Source organism: Onychostoma macrolepis, chromosome 17 (genome assembly GCF_012432095.1).
Source record: "Onychostoma macrolepis isolate SWU-2019 chromosome 17, ASM1243209v1, whole genome shotgun sequence".
NCBI classification, from domain to species: domain Eukaryota; kingdom Metazoa; phylum Chordata; class Actinopteri; order Cypriniformes; family Cyprinidae; genus Onychostoma; species Onychostoma macrolepis.
The window spans coordinates 5,612,455-5,630,935 of record NC_081171.1 but is presented as its reverse complement, the minus strand read 5'-3'; the positions used below and the strand labels follow the sequence as shown (position 1 = coordinate 5,630,935).

At 35.4% G+C, this 18,481-nt stretch overlaps 1 protein-coding gene across 5 annotated transcripts in view; it reads left to right on the top strand.

Moving 5' to 3' along the window:
- Positions 1-18,481, top strand: part of mipol1 (mirror-image polydactyly 1) — a 73,238-nt gene that overhangs the window by 752 nt on the left and 54,005 nt on the right. Inside the window, exons 2-3 of one of the 5 annotated variants that reach the window (XR_009266729.1) lie at positions 872-1,069; positions 4,708-4,799. Coding sequence is in view for 2 of the 5 variants with exons in the window: in XM_058749427.1 (XP_058605410.1) it covers positions 2,118-2,209; positions 4,708-4,799 (184 nt within the window). In the remaining 3 variants the exon portion in view is untranslated. Of the gene's footprint in view, positions 1-871; positions 1,070-2,076; positions 2,210-4,707; positions 4,800-18,481 lie in introns of those variants that run through there. The other 4 variants (XR_009266727.1, XR_009266728.1, XM_058749427.1 and 1 more) reach the window with 4 other exon arrangements.

Sequence of the window (18,481 nt, the reverse complement as noted above, 5' to 3'; positions counted from 1 at the left end):
GATGGGTCAACAGAGTAATTATAAATGTAATTACAGAAATTAATTACAGATGTAACTACATACAGGTATTTTTAAAAATATAAGTACAATGTAAAAACATCATGTATGTACACAATAAGTGCATTGTATCAAATGATTAATTTAAATGTAAGTACATAGTAGTTAAGGCCACCTAATATAAAGTGGGACCTAATATACTATAAAAACATCATGCTTTTTTGCCAAATTAAATAATTGGCTTTTATACTGGCTTTTGTTACATTATTTTGAACATTGTAGTAAAATCAACATAAATTATCAAATAAAACGTTCTTTTTTCAGTTTTCTTTCTTTCTTTTTTTCACAAGATTGTGTAGGGGTTTTCCAAGAACATACATCTTCCTACAAATTAAATTATAAAAACAGCATGCTTTTGCCAAATTAAATAATTGTTTTCTATACCGGCTTTTATTATATTGTTTTATTATTTCATAAATAAATAAATAAATGGTCTATTATATTTTCCGTCAAATTTTACAAATAAAAATAAAATAAAAAGTAATAATAACATACAAATAAACTGTTTTATGTAATAAAAATAATTACGTATAAATATGAAGAGAAACGTTTTTCAATTCAAAATTATTTGCATGACTTTTTCTACAATAAGCATTGTGTCAACGTAGTTTAAAAGAGTTTATTGACTAACAGTCTCTTGCTTTTACCCTACTTTTTTTGTTTACATTTTAATATATTAATTCATTTTCATTACATACTATTATTATTATTATTGTCAGCATTTTTCATGCTGAATATGTCTGCAAACCACCTAACATTCTCTGGGGGATGAAACGGGACCGAACCCCTTCTGATCTAATGCTATATTTATAAGGTTCCTGTCGCAGAGTCCTGGGTCAGTGCTATGATCTGTGAGGCAGCGGTGAGCGGCCTCTAGTGGTCAGACGCAGCGGCGGGCCGGAATGAAGCGTGACTCCGCGCACTGTAATAGGAAGTTCCCCTCCAAAACTTTTAGGAAACAATCCTGTCCGGTCTACACCAAATGAACGCCGACACCATAATCCTAATCATGGTAAGTCCGACATCGGTCCATCTTTCAATGACCACTCCTATCGATGTCTCACTGCATAAATATTCATGCTTTCACTGAATGACTAATGAAGTTGAAGAAAATAAAAGCAGTGTTTGTGTTTTGACGCCGCGTCAGACGGTGTGTCAGTCTAGGAGGGATTTAGGCAGCAAGTTAAACGCGCTAGTTTACTTCTTTGACTAGTTACGGCTTGTTTTGAAATGGTAACACATTAGACCTGTTTGAAACATTCCAGCTTCAGTCAAGTGTTACTTTGTTGCACGTATACTCGTGCGCCGCTGTTTGGATGGATTTAAGGGCTGTGTCTCAACACTCAGTGAGCTGCCTACCTAGACAACAGTATGACATGGAAATCATTTTGTCTGGATCTATTAAGTCATTATATATCCCGCTGAGACAAGGAAAAAAGTGTAGTCTCATTTTTTTTTTACTTATTTAGTATTTTGGTTTTAAAAATTCTTACATTTTGACTCTGTACATTTTATTTGGACTTTTTAATGCAGAAAAAAGAACAACAAATTATGGCTGTAGAGTGATATTAATTTCAAAATAAATTTAACAAAACATTAAATTTGATTGTTATTGCAAGGATGATGGTATATTTTCTATTAGAATTGAATGAATAGTCAGTTATTGTGTGTGTGTGTGTGTGTGTGTGTGTTAAATATTATTAAATTAAAATATAAATGGTATAATTCGCAAAGAAGGACCCTTACACATTTATGATGGTGTTAAAGTTATTGTCATTATTATTATTATTATGTTGAGCTTTTTATGAAATTACACATTGAAAAATGGTCCAAAATCAGCTCAGACATCCTTTATTATTGACCCATATTAACCTAACATAAATTAAAAAACATAACAATGGTGGCATGTCCTATGTAGATGGGGAACTCACTAGGTTTTGAGACACAGCCATTGTCTCCTCATGTGGATCATGTTGCGTGTGCATGGGATATGCAAGCTGAGATGGAGTATATAGTGTCCAGTCAGAAAACGCCGGCTTACTACACACACTAACACATACATGAATATCAGAAGCATGGCACGGGATGTTCAGTGTGCACTTCAGAGGGCAAAAAACAAAATATCAACTTTGGAGACTGAGCTGTCTATAAAGTGAGTATGATGAGATCTCAGTTATTAATCAGTTACACTGATGTGCATAATGGGACATAATAATCTGTGAGGTTGCAAACATGTATCTAGATTTTAATTTAGTTTAGTTTTTATATTGTGCATTTAGCAAGGTGTTTGTAAAGTACGAAATGTTATTTGACAGAAATTGGATGCCACACTTGGTTAATGTCAATTGATAGCCATCGTCTTGTCTTATAGACCTCAGACAAGTGTGTAACTTTTAGGTTTGTCAGGAGGACAGTTGAAAGGTGTCTTATTTGTTTGCTTGTATGTTTTTTTTTTTTTTTTTTTTTTTTATAATTCTAAAATGTTTAGGTAGTTGTAAGAAAGTCTTGGTTAAAGAAAACCGTGGTACAGATATATAGCCCTAAAAAGCACTGAGTCACAGTTCAAATTGGCTGAATTACATTTTATTAGATATAAAATATCAAAACAAGTGGAATTTGCAAACCAAGTATGCTAGAGTTTTTGGTGCATTCATGGTCTCTTGGGAAGCTCTTATTAACTTGGGAAGTCATGATTACAACTTTCAAATTACTTTGGTTGGAGTTAAATGGCAATGTAGCTTTTCTACATAAAATTCAACAAGATTTTTTACTTCATCTGCAAAATGATGAATAAAGAATACAAATTGGGTGTGTTTTTTGTCCCATTATCCCCTCAAGTTCCCACAGGTGTCCTAGCAGAGAAACCACAGGTGTATTTCATTACATAAACTGCATGGTTGTGCTTGCATTCATTAAAATAAATACCACTTGGTTTGAGATTTTGTAATGACATTGACATTTAGTAATTTTAAGTTTGACTTAAGTGGCATTTGTACATGTGTAAGCTTAAAGAAATATTTTAAATCTGTTTAAAATTTTTAAACAACAAATGTTTAAAAAGCAAGTGCAATGTTTTACGCTGTTATATTTACATCAGCGATATTAAACCCTGCTGATTCTCTGCTGTGTTCTCTTAGTTGAGGGTCTGCAGGTGAGAAAATATGGTAGACAGTAAAGTTGTTGAAATATGTCTTTTTTTTTCTATTTACAATAAATGCAATAAATTGCATGTGCAAAATACAATAGTACTGTAGAATATATAATGATTCAATTTACAGTGACTTTAATAAAGTGAATTTAATAAAAACAAAAAAAGCAAAAACAACTGATGTGCATAATTTATTAAGCATTTTGTAGAAGCTCAGTTTGCTTAATTTTTTGGTTTGTTTTTTTGTAGAAAAGGTACATCACCATATTGCTTCGATGAAAATAACTTGAATGCTTCTGATGTTGTAATTATGACCTCCCAACCTGTAAATATGAACTTCCTGAACAGAATTAAATGCACCATGTGCTCCAATTCACAGGGTCCCTGCACAGTGCACACTGAGGAGGATATATAGACGTTCACTTGATAAAATGTGTTGATTTGGAACGCCCTACAATATCATCAAATTTAGTAAACACATGTCTGCAGGGATAAAAGTTTTGATGATGATGGTGCTGGCCAATAAGTTCTAACTCGATGTGATATAATCACATCATTATTCACATAGCGCAGCTGATTGGTTTCTTTTCACATCAGCACCCAATGTGCTTGCTGCTCAACATTCAAATACTTGGCTAGTGCTTGCTGTAGCAGTTGAAGCGCGCTTCAGAAACCCTCCACCTTCCCCAGCTCCACCTGTATAGATCTGCTACGGGGTAATGTCATGTATGTTATATATGGGGGTTATTTCATCTGTGTTATATGTGCAGCAGTAGTATTTCTCACATGCTCGCAGCAGCATGTCTGTGAATGTATTGGCGGTAGCAAGTCTCGGTACAGCGTAGCAGATCTATTCCTCCAAGACCAAACACATTAACATTACCATGGTATATTACCATGCCAAACTCTTTGAAAGTTGTCACAACAGAAATATAAATAACCACTTTCACATATATAAATGCATATATTTAAATACTCCTCACTTGCATTAACGAGACATAAATAAAAGGAAATCGTAGGTTTTATATTAGGCTTATTTAATTTGTTATTGCATGAGTTTTGATTGCACATAGGGCTGTTTTCATCACAGTCCTGGTTGGCAGGGTCTGCCAGGTATTTTTACCGATTTCCAGCTCATCTGCATGAATTATTGCATGCTAAGAAAAATTCAAAACCATAACATTATAGGGTTACTATATCACACCCTTGTGCTTTAGAGTAATATGGAACATCCCAGTCATAGGAACCCATTCATTACGTATGTAGCAGCTACTTTGATATTTTTGCAGAAAGGAAAGTAATTGTAGGGCTGGTCATACACACACTCAGCTTTTGATATGTGAGCCCTGAGCTCATGAGGATATTGCAGAAGAGATTAGTCTAAATCACACCGAGAGCTAGTAAACATACGACCACAACCCACTCAACACACTGAGCTCAAGCACTAGCATTGAAGAATAACAGCAATAAGTTATTGATACGTATCCTCTGTTGATTTTAAGGGAAAGCTTCTCAGGAAGTGAAGAGGAACTGCATCAGCTGTCATGGATGCACAAACAGGAACTGAAGGATTCACTGGTTGATATGTACAAAGGTGAGTATGAAGAGAATACTGTCCTTTGTATTTGACCGAGGGGTTATTGTTTTTGCTTTTTGCTTGATTTGTTATCAATAAGGTAACTTTTTGTTTTTGGTAATATACAGGATTCACACTTTTGGAGAAAAGTGCATTCTTAAATATGGGCACTAGAGGGCATCCTTATCATGTCATATATTCAGGAACAGTGTCTTCAGTGCTTAGTGCTGTGGCATTACTTCATTGTATTAACCTAAAAGACTGTAATTAGTATTTATTGGCTTTTGAAAACAGTCAAATATCAGAGGGTTCTAAGAATGACATGTAATTGTAATGTCAACTTTTAAAAACCTATAAAGGTTTATTAAAGCCTGCATATTACAGGCAGTACTCTTACTAGTCCTGTGTCCTGTGGTAAAAGATGAGAAAAACATGATACTAAATATTCATGTATTTGCATGGAACTGCACTGTAGAATACGGTATTAGCATAGTACCCTGTCTGAAGAACCTTTTGGGTTTTGTTGTTGAGTCCTGTTGGTCTTAAACCATATTTCTTTAGCATCCATATGAATATCCGCATAACTTTGTACAATGTTCTGTATACTATAAATTATTGTTCAAAGGTTTTGGTAAGATTATTTTTAATTAAGTAATACTTTTTTTGGCTAGCATGCATGAAATTGATCAAAAGTAACATTATAATGTTAAAAAGATTTATTTTTAAAATAAATGCTGTTCTTTACAACTTTCTGTTTATCAAAGAATACTGGGGAAAACATAATGGTTTCCAGAATATAATAAGCAGCAAAACAGTTTTTAACATTGATAATAACAATAGGAACTGTTTCTTAAGAATCAAATGATCATATCAGAATGATTTCTGAAGGATCACGTGACACTGAAGACTGGAGTAATGATGCTGAAAATTCAGCTTTGCATCGCAAGAATAAATTACATTTTAAAACATATTCAAATAAAAACAAACAGTTATTTTAAATTGTGATAATATTTTGTAGTATTATTGTGGTTACTGTATTTTTGATCAAATAAATGCATCCTTGGTGGTGAATATAAGATACTTCAAAAACATAAAAAAAAATCTTGCTGACCCCAAATGTTTGAACAATAGTGTGTGTATTTAATGTGTATATATAGAAGGAAATTTTATACTTTTTCCATATATAATAATTGTAACAGTGGTTCATTTGTTATGAAGCGCTATTGCTGCCTCTTTATGCTTTGCATTGGCACTGTCTAGTCTCCATCTGTATGATCTAATCTATGTATATAAGTTGGAGAGCTTTACCGATCCTCATATGAGCTTCAGTCACTCGCTGTCAAACAGCGACGTGCATTGTAAAGGCCATCGATGAGGTTCGATCCTTCATAGCATGACCTCTGCGTTGCGTGTGTTTGTTTTTTCCGAGTTAATGCCAGGTTAGCTGTTTCTCTGATGTGCTGACACATCCTGCAGTAGAAGAACCCAACCCAAAGCGTTACATCCTAGTGATGGGTGGAGGCCAAGACCTGGAACAGGATCTACTTAGCATGTATCCTGATATTTTAGACGCCTAGCGTGTGTATGTGTGCCTCTGGGTAAATGGCTGCACGCCTGATTTTTATGGGTTTGTGTGTTTTTGGTGCACAGACATTGTGTCTGCCACTCACGCATACAACTTATGTTTTACGATCATTAATATTATCCGTAGGGGTTTTTTTTGTGTGAAGTTTTGCATTGCAGTCACCTGTCTTAAAACCATCTCCTTCCTTTTTGGTGGCAGATAAGCATGAAGCATTGATCCCACCCAATTCTCTCTTTAATTAGCTTGAATGTTTATTTAGTTTAAGGCTATTGTCCTTTACCACAGATAAAGAGTGTACAGCTATCGGGATCCAAGCGGCAGTTAGCCGACATCAACATAACAATGTGCATGTTCCTCTAAAATGACAAGCACATTGCTGATTCATTTCTGAAAGTAAGGTGTTTTGAACATGCATATAAGGATTGATTAGCAATATCAGCGCTGTTGCAGTGCATTTGTGAGTGTTGTATTGCTATTAGAAAGCAGCTCTGTAAACAAAAAATTAATATCGGGGCACAGTGCAAGTTTTTTTTGTTTGTTTATTTTTATTCTGCCATTGAAAGTATGTTGTCAATCATAGAGCTTTAATTGCATTTAGTGAACACAGACAATTGGATTAATACAAACAGGAAAGTAAATTCAATACTGTTTGAATAAGTACGTGTTACAAATTAGTGAACCAGAACTGTTTTATAATTGTCATTAAATAGGATATTGGTTTGTAAAACTGAGGCTGCTGTAGAAGGACTATCAGATTCAGTTTTTAAACTTTTGAATATGCAGTGCAATCAAAAATAATTGTTTTTCATTTGTGGAAGTATCATAACATTCCTTTAATAAGTTCTAATTTATATAATTTCATTAAATTAGCTGTTTTGTAGCAGACTTCACATGCTTTTTGTTAACTGTATTTTTCTTTATCACAGTTTAAAATTTCCCAAATATTAACATTTTAAACTGGCTAAATTTTTTTTTTTCACTTTGTACATTAATTGGATATGTGAGATGATTATAGTAAGAGTTAGCCTATATATAACTGGCATTAGACGTTTTTTTAGCCTATATATATTTGGCATTAAACATTTTTAGATTTTTCTTTTATCTCTATGCCAGTCTGAACAATTAAAAAAACGTTGGTGCTGCTTTGTCAAATCCACAACAGCTTTGGTTTGTTTTTTTATTTATTTATCGTGAATTTTGAGTATAGAGTGTGCAAAACAAGTTTTTAGCCTATTTGCCATGATTATATTGTAAAATACAGCTATATAGCAACATTTTATCAGTCATCAACCACTGTTCTCTTTAAATGTCAATATCGATCAATGAATATCCTGTATTGGTAGTTGCTACACTTTCCAATTGTTTTTCAAAGTGGCACAGAACAGCCAAATGAGGCCGACCGCACATCTTTGAACCCAAATCGAATTTCACGCCTGTGAGACTGCGTTTCTTTTGCGTCTGTTTCCCTGCTGATTTTATTTGTCTGACGTGCTTTGGGATAAGCGGACTGCTGTAGGCTGGGTTGTGTTATTACAACTGAGACGGTGGATTGTTTTCTTGCATGGGTAAACTGTCCTTTTGCAGTCCAAATTCAAAGCACACACACCAAGTCCATCATAACAAACATGCTAAGTTTCCTATGGAGCTGAATTGGCCTTCCCGACAAGAGCAGAAATAGGGCTACAGTCTCAACAAGCTTTGTTCTTAGCAGGTGGATCGACCTTTGACATAACCCGTCACGCCCCCCTCCCCTGCGTGGGCCGTCCGGACAGGAAACGTAAACGAACTGTTTGGTCCCATCAGCTCAGCTCCTCTTACCGGCAGTACGGTGTGGTCCTGCTCAGCTTTTCCGACAGCCACCCACCCTGATATCACGTCTCACTCACTCTCTGCCGTGCTCGGCTTCACGGAGAGCAGGAGGAGCGTTGGCGACCCCTTCGGCTTCCTTGTGGGTCCCATTGAAGTTCAAAATCCCTAGAATGGAGTGCCGTGTGGCCTAACAGGCTTGTCTGCTCCCTAAGTGGGTGGTCCGCCAGTGACAGAGGGATTCCTCAGGGCTCTGTCCTCCTCTTTTGTGTCTCTGTGTTGGTTTAAGGAATAGACCTAGGATGGGCACTGCTTAACTGTGGAAGCCTGGTTACTGTGATCTGAAACCAAACAAACCTAGCAGAAAGGCCAGCGCACTCACAAACATACAAAGACTTGAGCTATAAAACCCAAGGAGAGGTTGGCATCTCTTGAAAGGATCTCAAAATGAAGATTTTTTTTTTTTTGTGGATGTTTGGGTCAACCTTATGAAAACATGTTCAGGTCATATTTTTCTTCAAAAGATAAAATAAGATATTATATTTTGCATGAAGGTGAACTGTCCATTAGAATTTTCTTGCATTATGACATTACCAGATTCTCTCTAATGTATGTAATGTGGATGTTTCTATTTATTGTTGGTCATTCACATTATTCTCGATGTTTCTCTTTACATGCTCATTTATTATGGTAGGAAATAATGATGCTTTGAAAAAAAAAATATTGCTTTTATTTAAATCAGCATTTTTTATTATATAATTATATAATATAATTTATAATAGAACATTTATTATAATATTATTATTATTATATTTATAATATTCTAATTTATGCTGATTTAAGTAAATAACGCTTTTATAACAAATACCAAACAAATGCTTACAATAACAAATGCTTGCCACTTTAAATATATATCTCTTTTTTTTGCATGACCATAATGACAGTAATGAAAATGTCACAATGCAAAAATAAATAATAAATAGATAAATAAATAAATTAAAATAGTAATAATAATATTTTTTTCCCCTTTTGTTTTTGGGAAGAAAAATTACCCAGATTTTGTGAGACTCATCAATTTGTGTTTATTTGTTTTCTGTGATTTTATACAGTCTCTTAAAGATTCTTAAAGTCAAAACTGTTTAAACTCTTATAGAAATTGTTGAAATCATTATAAAAAATAGTTAAACAGAATCCAGATATGAAGATTGTCAGGCTTATTTTAACTGATATACTGTTTGCAACCCAATAAGTAAAGTGACCCCTAACTCTAATAAGCCTTTTAATTCCCTTGTTTTGTTTTTTTGTATTATAAATAATAATAAGCAAATTTGGTTCAAATCAGCATCACAGGAGCTCTTGATGCATGAATTCTTAAGAGCTGTACTGTTTCGGACTGACACTCGTATGATGCTAACACTCCTACCACCCAGTTGCGAGCAGGATTCCAGACGACCTAGTGATGGCCCATGAAACAGAGAGGAAAACAAACAAGGCTTACTTTGCTGTGAACCACAGATGCTTGGGAACTGTTTGAACAGGGAGCAATTTAAACGGTCACTCCTGTGGCCTGTGTTCAAACATCAAGTGGTAATGAGGACGGAGTGCCTGGTCCTGTTGCCCCGGCCTCCCCTCGGCTTTTCAACACATTCACGCTCCCAAAGGAGGCCGGCCGAACAATGACGGGTCACTTTCACAGAGTGGCATTTTTACTGCTTTTTTACGCACTTGTATTTCGGGAATGTTTAGACAGACCTGCGACAACCAGAAATACTGGGCGTAGATGGTTGGCACTTGAGTTGGAGAATTTATTAAGAGAGCGGGAACAGAGAATTGAAAAGCTTTGGCCTGTCATTAAAATAAAAATTTGCTTTGTTCATGTATCCACCTTATTTTGCAATGCGGAAGTGAGCTATTTTCTTTGAATATGTAAGACTTCTAATTCATTAGCCGCTACAGAAGAATAACAGTGTAGTAAACTGTATTTGTGCTACAAACCAATGCATTTATGATTATAATAGAAAATTAAAATATTATGATAACAAATACCAGTTTGGAATATCAAGCAGCATAGCAGACTGTTTTTGTTCAAAATACAAATAGCTGCATCCACTCTTATATAAAAATAACGTGGATATGCTTTCACAAATTTCTGCAGAATTCGGAGGCCTTTCATTCACATAATTGTACATTTCTTGCATTTTTATATATTCAATTTTTATCTACTAATTTGGTAATGTTTTCATCTACTAAAAAAGGCCCATTCACACCAAGAAAGATAATTATTTTAGTATCAACATTATTTATTTTCAAACGTTTTTTCAAATAACATTATTTTTAATGATGATTCTCTTTACATTCTCCTTTTATTATAGTAAGAAATAATAAAAAATACCTTTTAAAGTATTCTTTTTTTAATTTAAATCTGCATAAATTGTTATATAACGAATACTATGATGTAAAAAATGGTTTACAGTTTAAAGAAATGCATATCTTTATTTTGCACGACAGTGATAAGAATTGGAGGAGATTTTGGTTGGTAATTCACATTATTCTCAATGGTGATGTTTGTATTAGCGTCCACACCACTTATTATAAGCGAAGGCTGCAATCTGTCGCTTTAAATGCTTGAGCTCATTGGAGTAGGATGGATTCTGATTGGCTGTCGTTGTTTTTACCGTTCATCAGCTGGAAAAAAAATGTTTTGTCAGTGATTCTTGCAATATTGTTCCTCTGACATATCTTGACATATCCATATCTTTATCGTTATCATTATTGTTATTGTCCTTGGTGTGAACGGGCCTTAAGAGTATAAAGCTCTGAGTAAATTTCCCTCACAATCAGCTCAGAAAAGGTCAGAAATGCAGAGTTCATGTGGGCCTAGCTGTGTGTTAGTGGAGCATAGTCCTCTTGTGCTAAGTTCTTAATAACTTGTTCGTTCTTTAGAGAAGAGCATCATTGGTGTAGATTTGATCTAAGCACATGTACGTGAGCATGTATTCGGAAGAGACAGTCATGTGATTCTTCTATTGTACATCAGCTGCTCTGTAAATATTTGCAGTGATGTACATCCCTGAACACACAATACCTCCCACAAGCCTCTCCGCATGTGTCCCACAGTGGCACCGACGTCGCCCAAGTGCCTGCCATATCCGAATATCACACATTTATATCAACTTTGTTTGTTCCCCAATGTTCTCCAGTTGGAAAAGAACCCTGGAATGTCCTGGAGTGTTTTCTCACTTCAGTGTCCCGCTGTTTAAAGCCGGTTTGTTTGAAGGACAGGTCGAAACCGCGAGCATCACTCATCCTTGAGCGTGAAAAAAAGAGAAAAGCTGTGTTTGGATTTGACGCTTCTGCATTGCCCAAAGTTCAGCTTTGCAGTTCGTGTTGGAGAAAGGATTTCCTGAACAAAGGAAGATGTGTTTGTTGAGGATCCTCGCACCACTAGCTATGTGTGTGTTTTAGCGCCGGGCGCTGAGGTGACATGCACAGCAATCACGCCGGATTTTGTAGCCCTTTCAGTGTTGCTTTGAAAAAGCAGGGTTAAATTTTGACTTAATATGAAAGTTTTTCCATTGATGATGGACATTTAGGGAAATTATGGGAGTATTTGTGTTGTCATTAGAAGGATCAAAGTGGTTTATTGCCATTTGTCTCCTTACAAGAAATGACCATGGCAAAAGTAGTTTCCACCTAAACGGCAAGTCGCTACAGCTTTTTTCCTGCTGTTAAACCGTGATGAATTAAAGGAGCTTTTACTGTGTCTAATAATAGCCAATATGGTTTTTTTTAATGGACAATGACTATTTTGAAGGTTAATATTTCTGTTAGAATGTCTGTAAGCCAAGCAGATATGATTTAAGAGAGGCCAAATTTTGTCTTATTTATTCAATATATGGTATCATTAGCTCATATTACTATAGTATTTTGTGGGAGACTAGTTAAAGGAATAGTTAACCCAAAAATGAAAATTCTGACATCATTTAATCACCCTCAAGGTTGTTCCAAACCACAATGATTGATTGATTTATGCTGAACACAAAAGAAGATATTTTGAAAAATGTGGGTAACCAAAGTCAATGGGGAACAGCAACTGTCTGGTTACCTACATTCTTCAAAATATCTTCTTTATTTTATTTATTATATTCATTTTGGGTGAATATATGCATTGATTGTAAAAGAAATGAAATATTGTGTCTCCAGAATCCATGATGTACTTCAGCATCATTTTGAGTAAAAAAAAAAGAAAAGAAGTCAATAAATATAAAAATATCACTAGTTAAAAATAAATGCAGGTGTGGCCGATATATAGATATTCAGTTGCATAATGTGCAAAAAATACAAAAAAAAAGCAACATATAGTAGGTTAATACATTTTTTGTATTTATTTATTAAGCCAATGCTATTATTCAAAGCTGCGTTATTCATTTCTAAGAAGAAAGTAACACATTTTCAAAGGTATTGCCAATATATAAAGATATTGTGATATTGTGCATGCAACAAAACAAAACAAACAATATATATATGTGTGTGTGTGTGTGTGTGTGTGTGTGTATATACATATACACGCACACAGGTGACTTTTTTTTATTTTTTTTATTTTTACGTATATTTATTTAGCCAATGCAATTTTTTTAGAGTAACCTTATTAATTCTAAGGAGACAGTAACAAATGTACAAAGTCAAGCAGTCCCATCAGTTCATTTTTATTAGAGAATGGCTGTACAAAGATAATGAGTCGAAACTTGCACAGCTTTCGGTAGAAGCGACACGGAGTCGAGAAGGCGAAACACTTGGCCGGAATGTCTTTCATAAGACAGCTGACCTTGAGTTGACTCTTTCTCTGAGCCCCACCTCTCCTGTTTGGCGTCTCTTCGATGAGTAATAACAGTCTCACGGCTAGTGACGCCACCTTGCACTAGTTTCACAATCTTTCTTGCCACAATAAGGCTTTGTTTTCCTTATGTTTTTGTGCCTGAGTTAAAATGCTTTTGAACTCGTACGTGGAAAGGAATGCGGTTGAAGTATTTAGTTTTGATCTGAGCATGAGCAAAGGTGGTGACAAATAAAATGATTATTTTTTTATCATGACCTAGAACGACTCTGCAGGAAAGTAAATGAATCAGGATTGTCTTCTCTACATCTTTGTATATCTAAAAAGTTAGACACTGATTAAAACGTGAATTCAGTTGCCTTTTTTTGTGCTCCCAAACTGTGAGTGTGTAACAGTGTTAGGAATATGAGCGAAATCTTCCTTTGCTCGCATATCGACTGCATTAAGCTCATCCTTAAATAACTCTGTTCTCCCTCCCAAATGTTAGCCAATGCAAATCTCAGCTTAGTCCATATTTACACAGCCAATTTTGAGGTTACATTCAGCAGATGAATTATCCAATCGCTGAAATATTCACTCTTGACATCGAATCGCAGAATTGAAATAAAATGTGCTGTTTGTCTAAGTGCTTACAAATACAGACCTTTTAAAATTAATTTTTAGTGAATAACTGTGACAACCTGACTTTGTCAGCAAATCAAGCTGTCAAAAGCGGCAAAATTTGCTCCAGGTGGATTGAAACAAATCATTTTCTGCATAATATAAGCACTGGCGTTAAACTAATGTTTAAGAGAAGTATTGGTACAAATATGTAATGCTGTGCACTGAGTGTAGTGAACTTTTTTTATGTTATTTTTAAATTTAGGAATAAATTAAGAGATTATTGATGGTGGACGTGCAAGAGAGAGTTTACTACAAAAACAGCATTATGGGTGAGTGAGGTTGGAGGTCAAGGGTCATTTCTTGAATATAAATTGTGAAATTGAATTTTTACTGTTTTCAGATTTGATATGAATAGTAGGCTACAACTCTGATTTGCCAACATAATTTATAGCAATAATGCTATATTCACCATTACAAAGCACAGAATTATAGGATGAAAAATGGTCTCGCTATAGATGTAGATATTACATATCAATAAAATATTTAATGTACTTTATGCATAGGAGTCATGTGACTTAATCAGATTATCTGTGCAATGTTTTCTGGCCTTGGTTTAGTTGATTATTAAGGTTTATCTGTATTAGTCTGACTGTGTCAACTTGTCATTTTTAAAAGTGTACTTAATGTAGTGATTTGGCTTGAATCATATCACTCATGTCATAACTGAAAATTGACAGGATCAAACACAAAATACAGAGCATTCAGGGTTGATCCTATTGCACATCTTAGGGGGCATTTTGCCTGCTTTTATTCATTCAAAGCAGGCCTGTTTAAAGGCAGTTGTGGGGTGGGGGAAGCGCTTTCTTTACTCCTAGCGTGGCTCACACTTCTCTCGCACCCAAATTAGCTGGATATGGGGAAATTGAGGCACTCATCCTAGTAGATTTGGAGGGTCATTTCTCCTCCCCCGTTAATGCAGGAGGATCAGTGAATCGCGGCCTGATAGACGCTACCGAGGACGGATCCATCAGAGAGATCTGAGATGCTAGCGCTAGCTCATTTCCCACAGGCTCAATTCAATTATCACTCCGCCTGCTCTTAGAATGAGCTTTACGCCCGTAAGACGCGCCGTCCTGCTTCACAGATCCCACTCTCCCTGCTAGACGTCTCCATCATCTAAGAAACATAAGGCCTACCTGGAGAATTTTCAAGTAATGCGAGGAATTATGCTTTCATTTGAGAGACTGCGTAATTTTAGACCTTCAATAAAGTGACATTGATGGTCCTGGAGGTTTTCTATTATTCTATTTTAGAGAGAACAATTTTAGGTAACTATTATATGCACATCGCAAGTAAAATTAGGATGGCTTAACAAAGTCTCATACTTGATTTAGAGCTCCCTCTAAAATGTTTTGTCGCAGAAAATGATGATGCAATTGAATACAAGTAAGCTTTCCAAGTAGGACACAATCTTTTTGATTTATAGTCTATTTGAGTGGGTTTGTTTGCTGACGATCCAACAAGCTCTAAACCCCCTCAAGTTTTATCTTTCATCAGGATTGGTTAATCATTTACTCGATCCAATCAATATTTTTAGTTAGGAGTCCCACAAGTTGAGAATTGCTTATGCATTTTTTTTTTTTTTTTTTTTTTGGCATTTCAGCTAAATATGAAATCAGGGTACAAAGTTGGTTTATTTGTGCCACATGTGTTGAAGAGCCTCACTTTGATCTCAGCATCCATTTGAAGAATCATTAACTTTCATTTTTACTGTCTGAATTATAAATACTGTCTTATATTCTAAATTTGAAGATTGGCACCCTGTAAATAAATAAAAAAAATAATATTAATAAATAGTAAGTTATTATATTAATTTATGCTGTATATCTGAGACCACATCGAGTTTGTCAGCTCAAGTGGAACATGCCTAATAATACGACATTGTCAAAATATGTTCATTTTTCAGTTAAACTTTTCACTCACATTCTTTGCTGTTTCGTGCTAAAAATATAATTAGTAAAATTAATTCATTTTAGTTCAATTCATTTAGATAAAGTATTTAGTAATTGCATTTGATAAATAATTACATTTTTGTATTTATTTATTTATGATTATATATGAGAAAAAAAATCATAATAGAATCATTTTCAGTAGAGCTCTCTGACTTTATATAGTTTGCTTTTAATGTTTAACATTTGCAGCTTTTCAAAAAAAAAAAAGGTTGTTGTTTCGTCTTCATTCCTGTTCATTCAGTAGCAGATATTTTTGAGTCAGAAACAGTTTTCACTGATCGGCGTTAACAGATGGAAAAAGGAAACAAATACCAGCCCTCCAGTGAGATAGAATCAGCTCACAGCACATGTAACTGATTGACAAAAACAGTTTCTATTGTTAATATCTGTCAGCGAGTCAAAATCTTTTGATCCAGGAAAAGTCAAGACCATTCAAAGCTTCACGACAGCCCGTGACAATCAAATTACACGGCGGGGTGCACCCAGGTGCTTGTGCGCACCTCCCCATATAAAAGAGCCTGTTTATCCATATCAAATCAATTCATGTCTGCCTTTTTCCTTCTGAGGCACAAGCATGCTGTACAATTAAACCTGCTTTAAGACTCTCTCCACATTAATGTCCGTATCAAAATTCATAAAGATTCGGTAAGACGAGAATCCTGAGCTCGTAGATTCTCGGGGATTTCGCATGAAGCCCGTTTAATCAGGATAACACTGTTATTAATATTCATAAAGTCAGCTGGAATACAAATGACAGCCTGAAGAATCTGGAAACTTTTTGCGGAGGAAATGCATTAAATGCAGCTTAAAAAATTAATGGAATTTAGTTTATATTAGAGGGAAACGCCAAACCCCCCTCATCGAGCGATTGAAATTGGGCTTAGACATTTCTTTTTGAAGAATTCCATCTTTGACAGACATCAAAGGCATTTTCAATGAATGCGACGCATGAATGGTCATTTAAAAGGATTTAAAGACATTACACTGCAATAATTGTACATGAATAATAAGTAGCCCACCGAGGCAATTAGCTTAAAGTCTACAAGACAGGAAAATGAAGATCACTGAGCGACAGCAAAGGACAAATTGAAATGAGAAAAGTTTGAGGGAAGGATAAAGTGGCTTTAAGTGGCAAATGCTGTTTTGTAAGATTTGAGCCGTTTTTTTACATTTGATGCGGGCTTCTAACCTATTAATGTTTCGTTATTTACTCACGTTTTATCCCCGTGAATGAATATGGATGAAATATTCAACATTATCTGAAGGAAATTATAGTTAAATCTGAAAAGCTTCCTCTAGTGTATCTCTTTTCACATGATATGACAGATATGTTTTTAAATTGCTCTAACAGGCTTTCACATATTCACATTGTAATTACCACAATATAGTAAAATAAAAAAAAGAATATATGTGTATATATGCGTGTGTGTGTATAATGTGTATAATTTTTATTTAATTATTTAATTGTTTTTATGTAACTGTTTTCAAACAGGTTTCCCAAAAACTCTTTCTGTCTGCCATTGGCCGGTCAAACAGATAGTCCTGCCCTAAGCTCAACCATTGGTTGAGACAGTGCTACTGTATGCCTTAATATTTATATTTTGTGGGCAACTTATGAATATCTTACAGTTTTTGGATATGAAGCTGGAATAAAACAAAGTATTTTGACATTGAAAAAAATCACACACTTTAATTCAATTAGTGGCCTTTTACTTTTAACTGTTTAACTATTAGTTTTGTGATTTATGTAATTATTTGAGCTTGTCTGAGCATTTAATTCAGAGGAATAAACTGCAATTAAACTATGATTTGATTTGAATCAGCTCCTCAACTAGCCATGGAGCCACTGTTTATACACAATGACTGGTTATTGGCTTCATTGTAGCATGTTACACTCTGCAAGCTTTGGCGTGAATGTAGTTTTCGTCACTGCCCTGTGAGCACCAAGGCTAATAGCTTATTAATCTATCATGAAACTCCTGCAGATTATGTAGAAAATGTAGATGGGATGCTAATTCACCATCTGGAGCGGGAGCCGCAAAGAAACCGGCCTCCTATTGCACTCTGCGCAATTCAAACTTTCATTAAGCCAGAACGAGCTCTTCCCTGTTTTTCAATATCGGATTATTGGATAGTATCAGTTTCATTAAGTTTCTTGGGGGTGATTCTCTCAGGAAACTGTGTCAATCAATGAATCGGCTCAAATTTATTTGGTAAAGCGCTCTTTTCTGGGAACTGTTTAACGTGTCTCACCGAAAATTACGTGAACATCAAAAGGTCAGGTTTGTATGCTTTGCGTTGTTTTTTTCCCCCCTTTCTATCTTTTCCAAAGCTGCTTTCTCTTGTTAGTGTTAACGGATTACCAGGCGTCTTAGCCGTACCTACTATCTTTAAAGTCTTTCTTCATCCTCGTCCTCCTCTCTTTCTCTGTGAAAGTGCGGTGTGCGAGGCCAGCTCCCGCTCAGAGTCTATCACTGAGATTAATGGAGCCCTGTGGTGTTTGGCACAAAAAGCCAGTTGTCCGTTCACGCCTGACTGTGTCTGAGCTGAATAGCGTGTGAGCGGTGTGAGCTGTGTGTGCTGGCTTACAGCGCGGGGATAACGTTCCACTGGCATCTGCCCCAGGGGTCACCCCCACCCGCCTCGCGCACAACCTCCCAAGAGCACTCACTTTTTATGTCTTCTTAGCTCTCTTCTGCCAACTTTCTCTCATGCTGTCCGCCGTCCCCTCTATCGTTTTCATGACCTTTGTTTCCTTTTCCCAAGAACCTGATCATTGTTTGTCCTGTGGTTTTTACATACACCATCTTTAAGGATGCTGGGAATTTAAAATAGTTGGGTTTTTCATTCTTAAAATTGA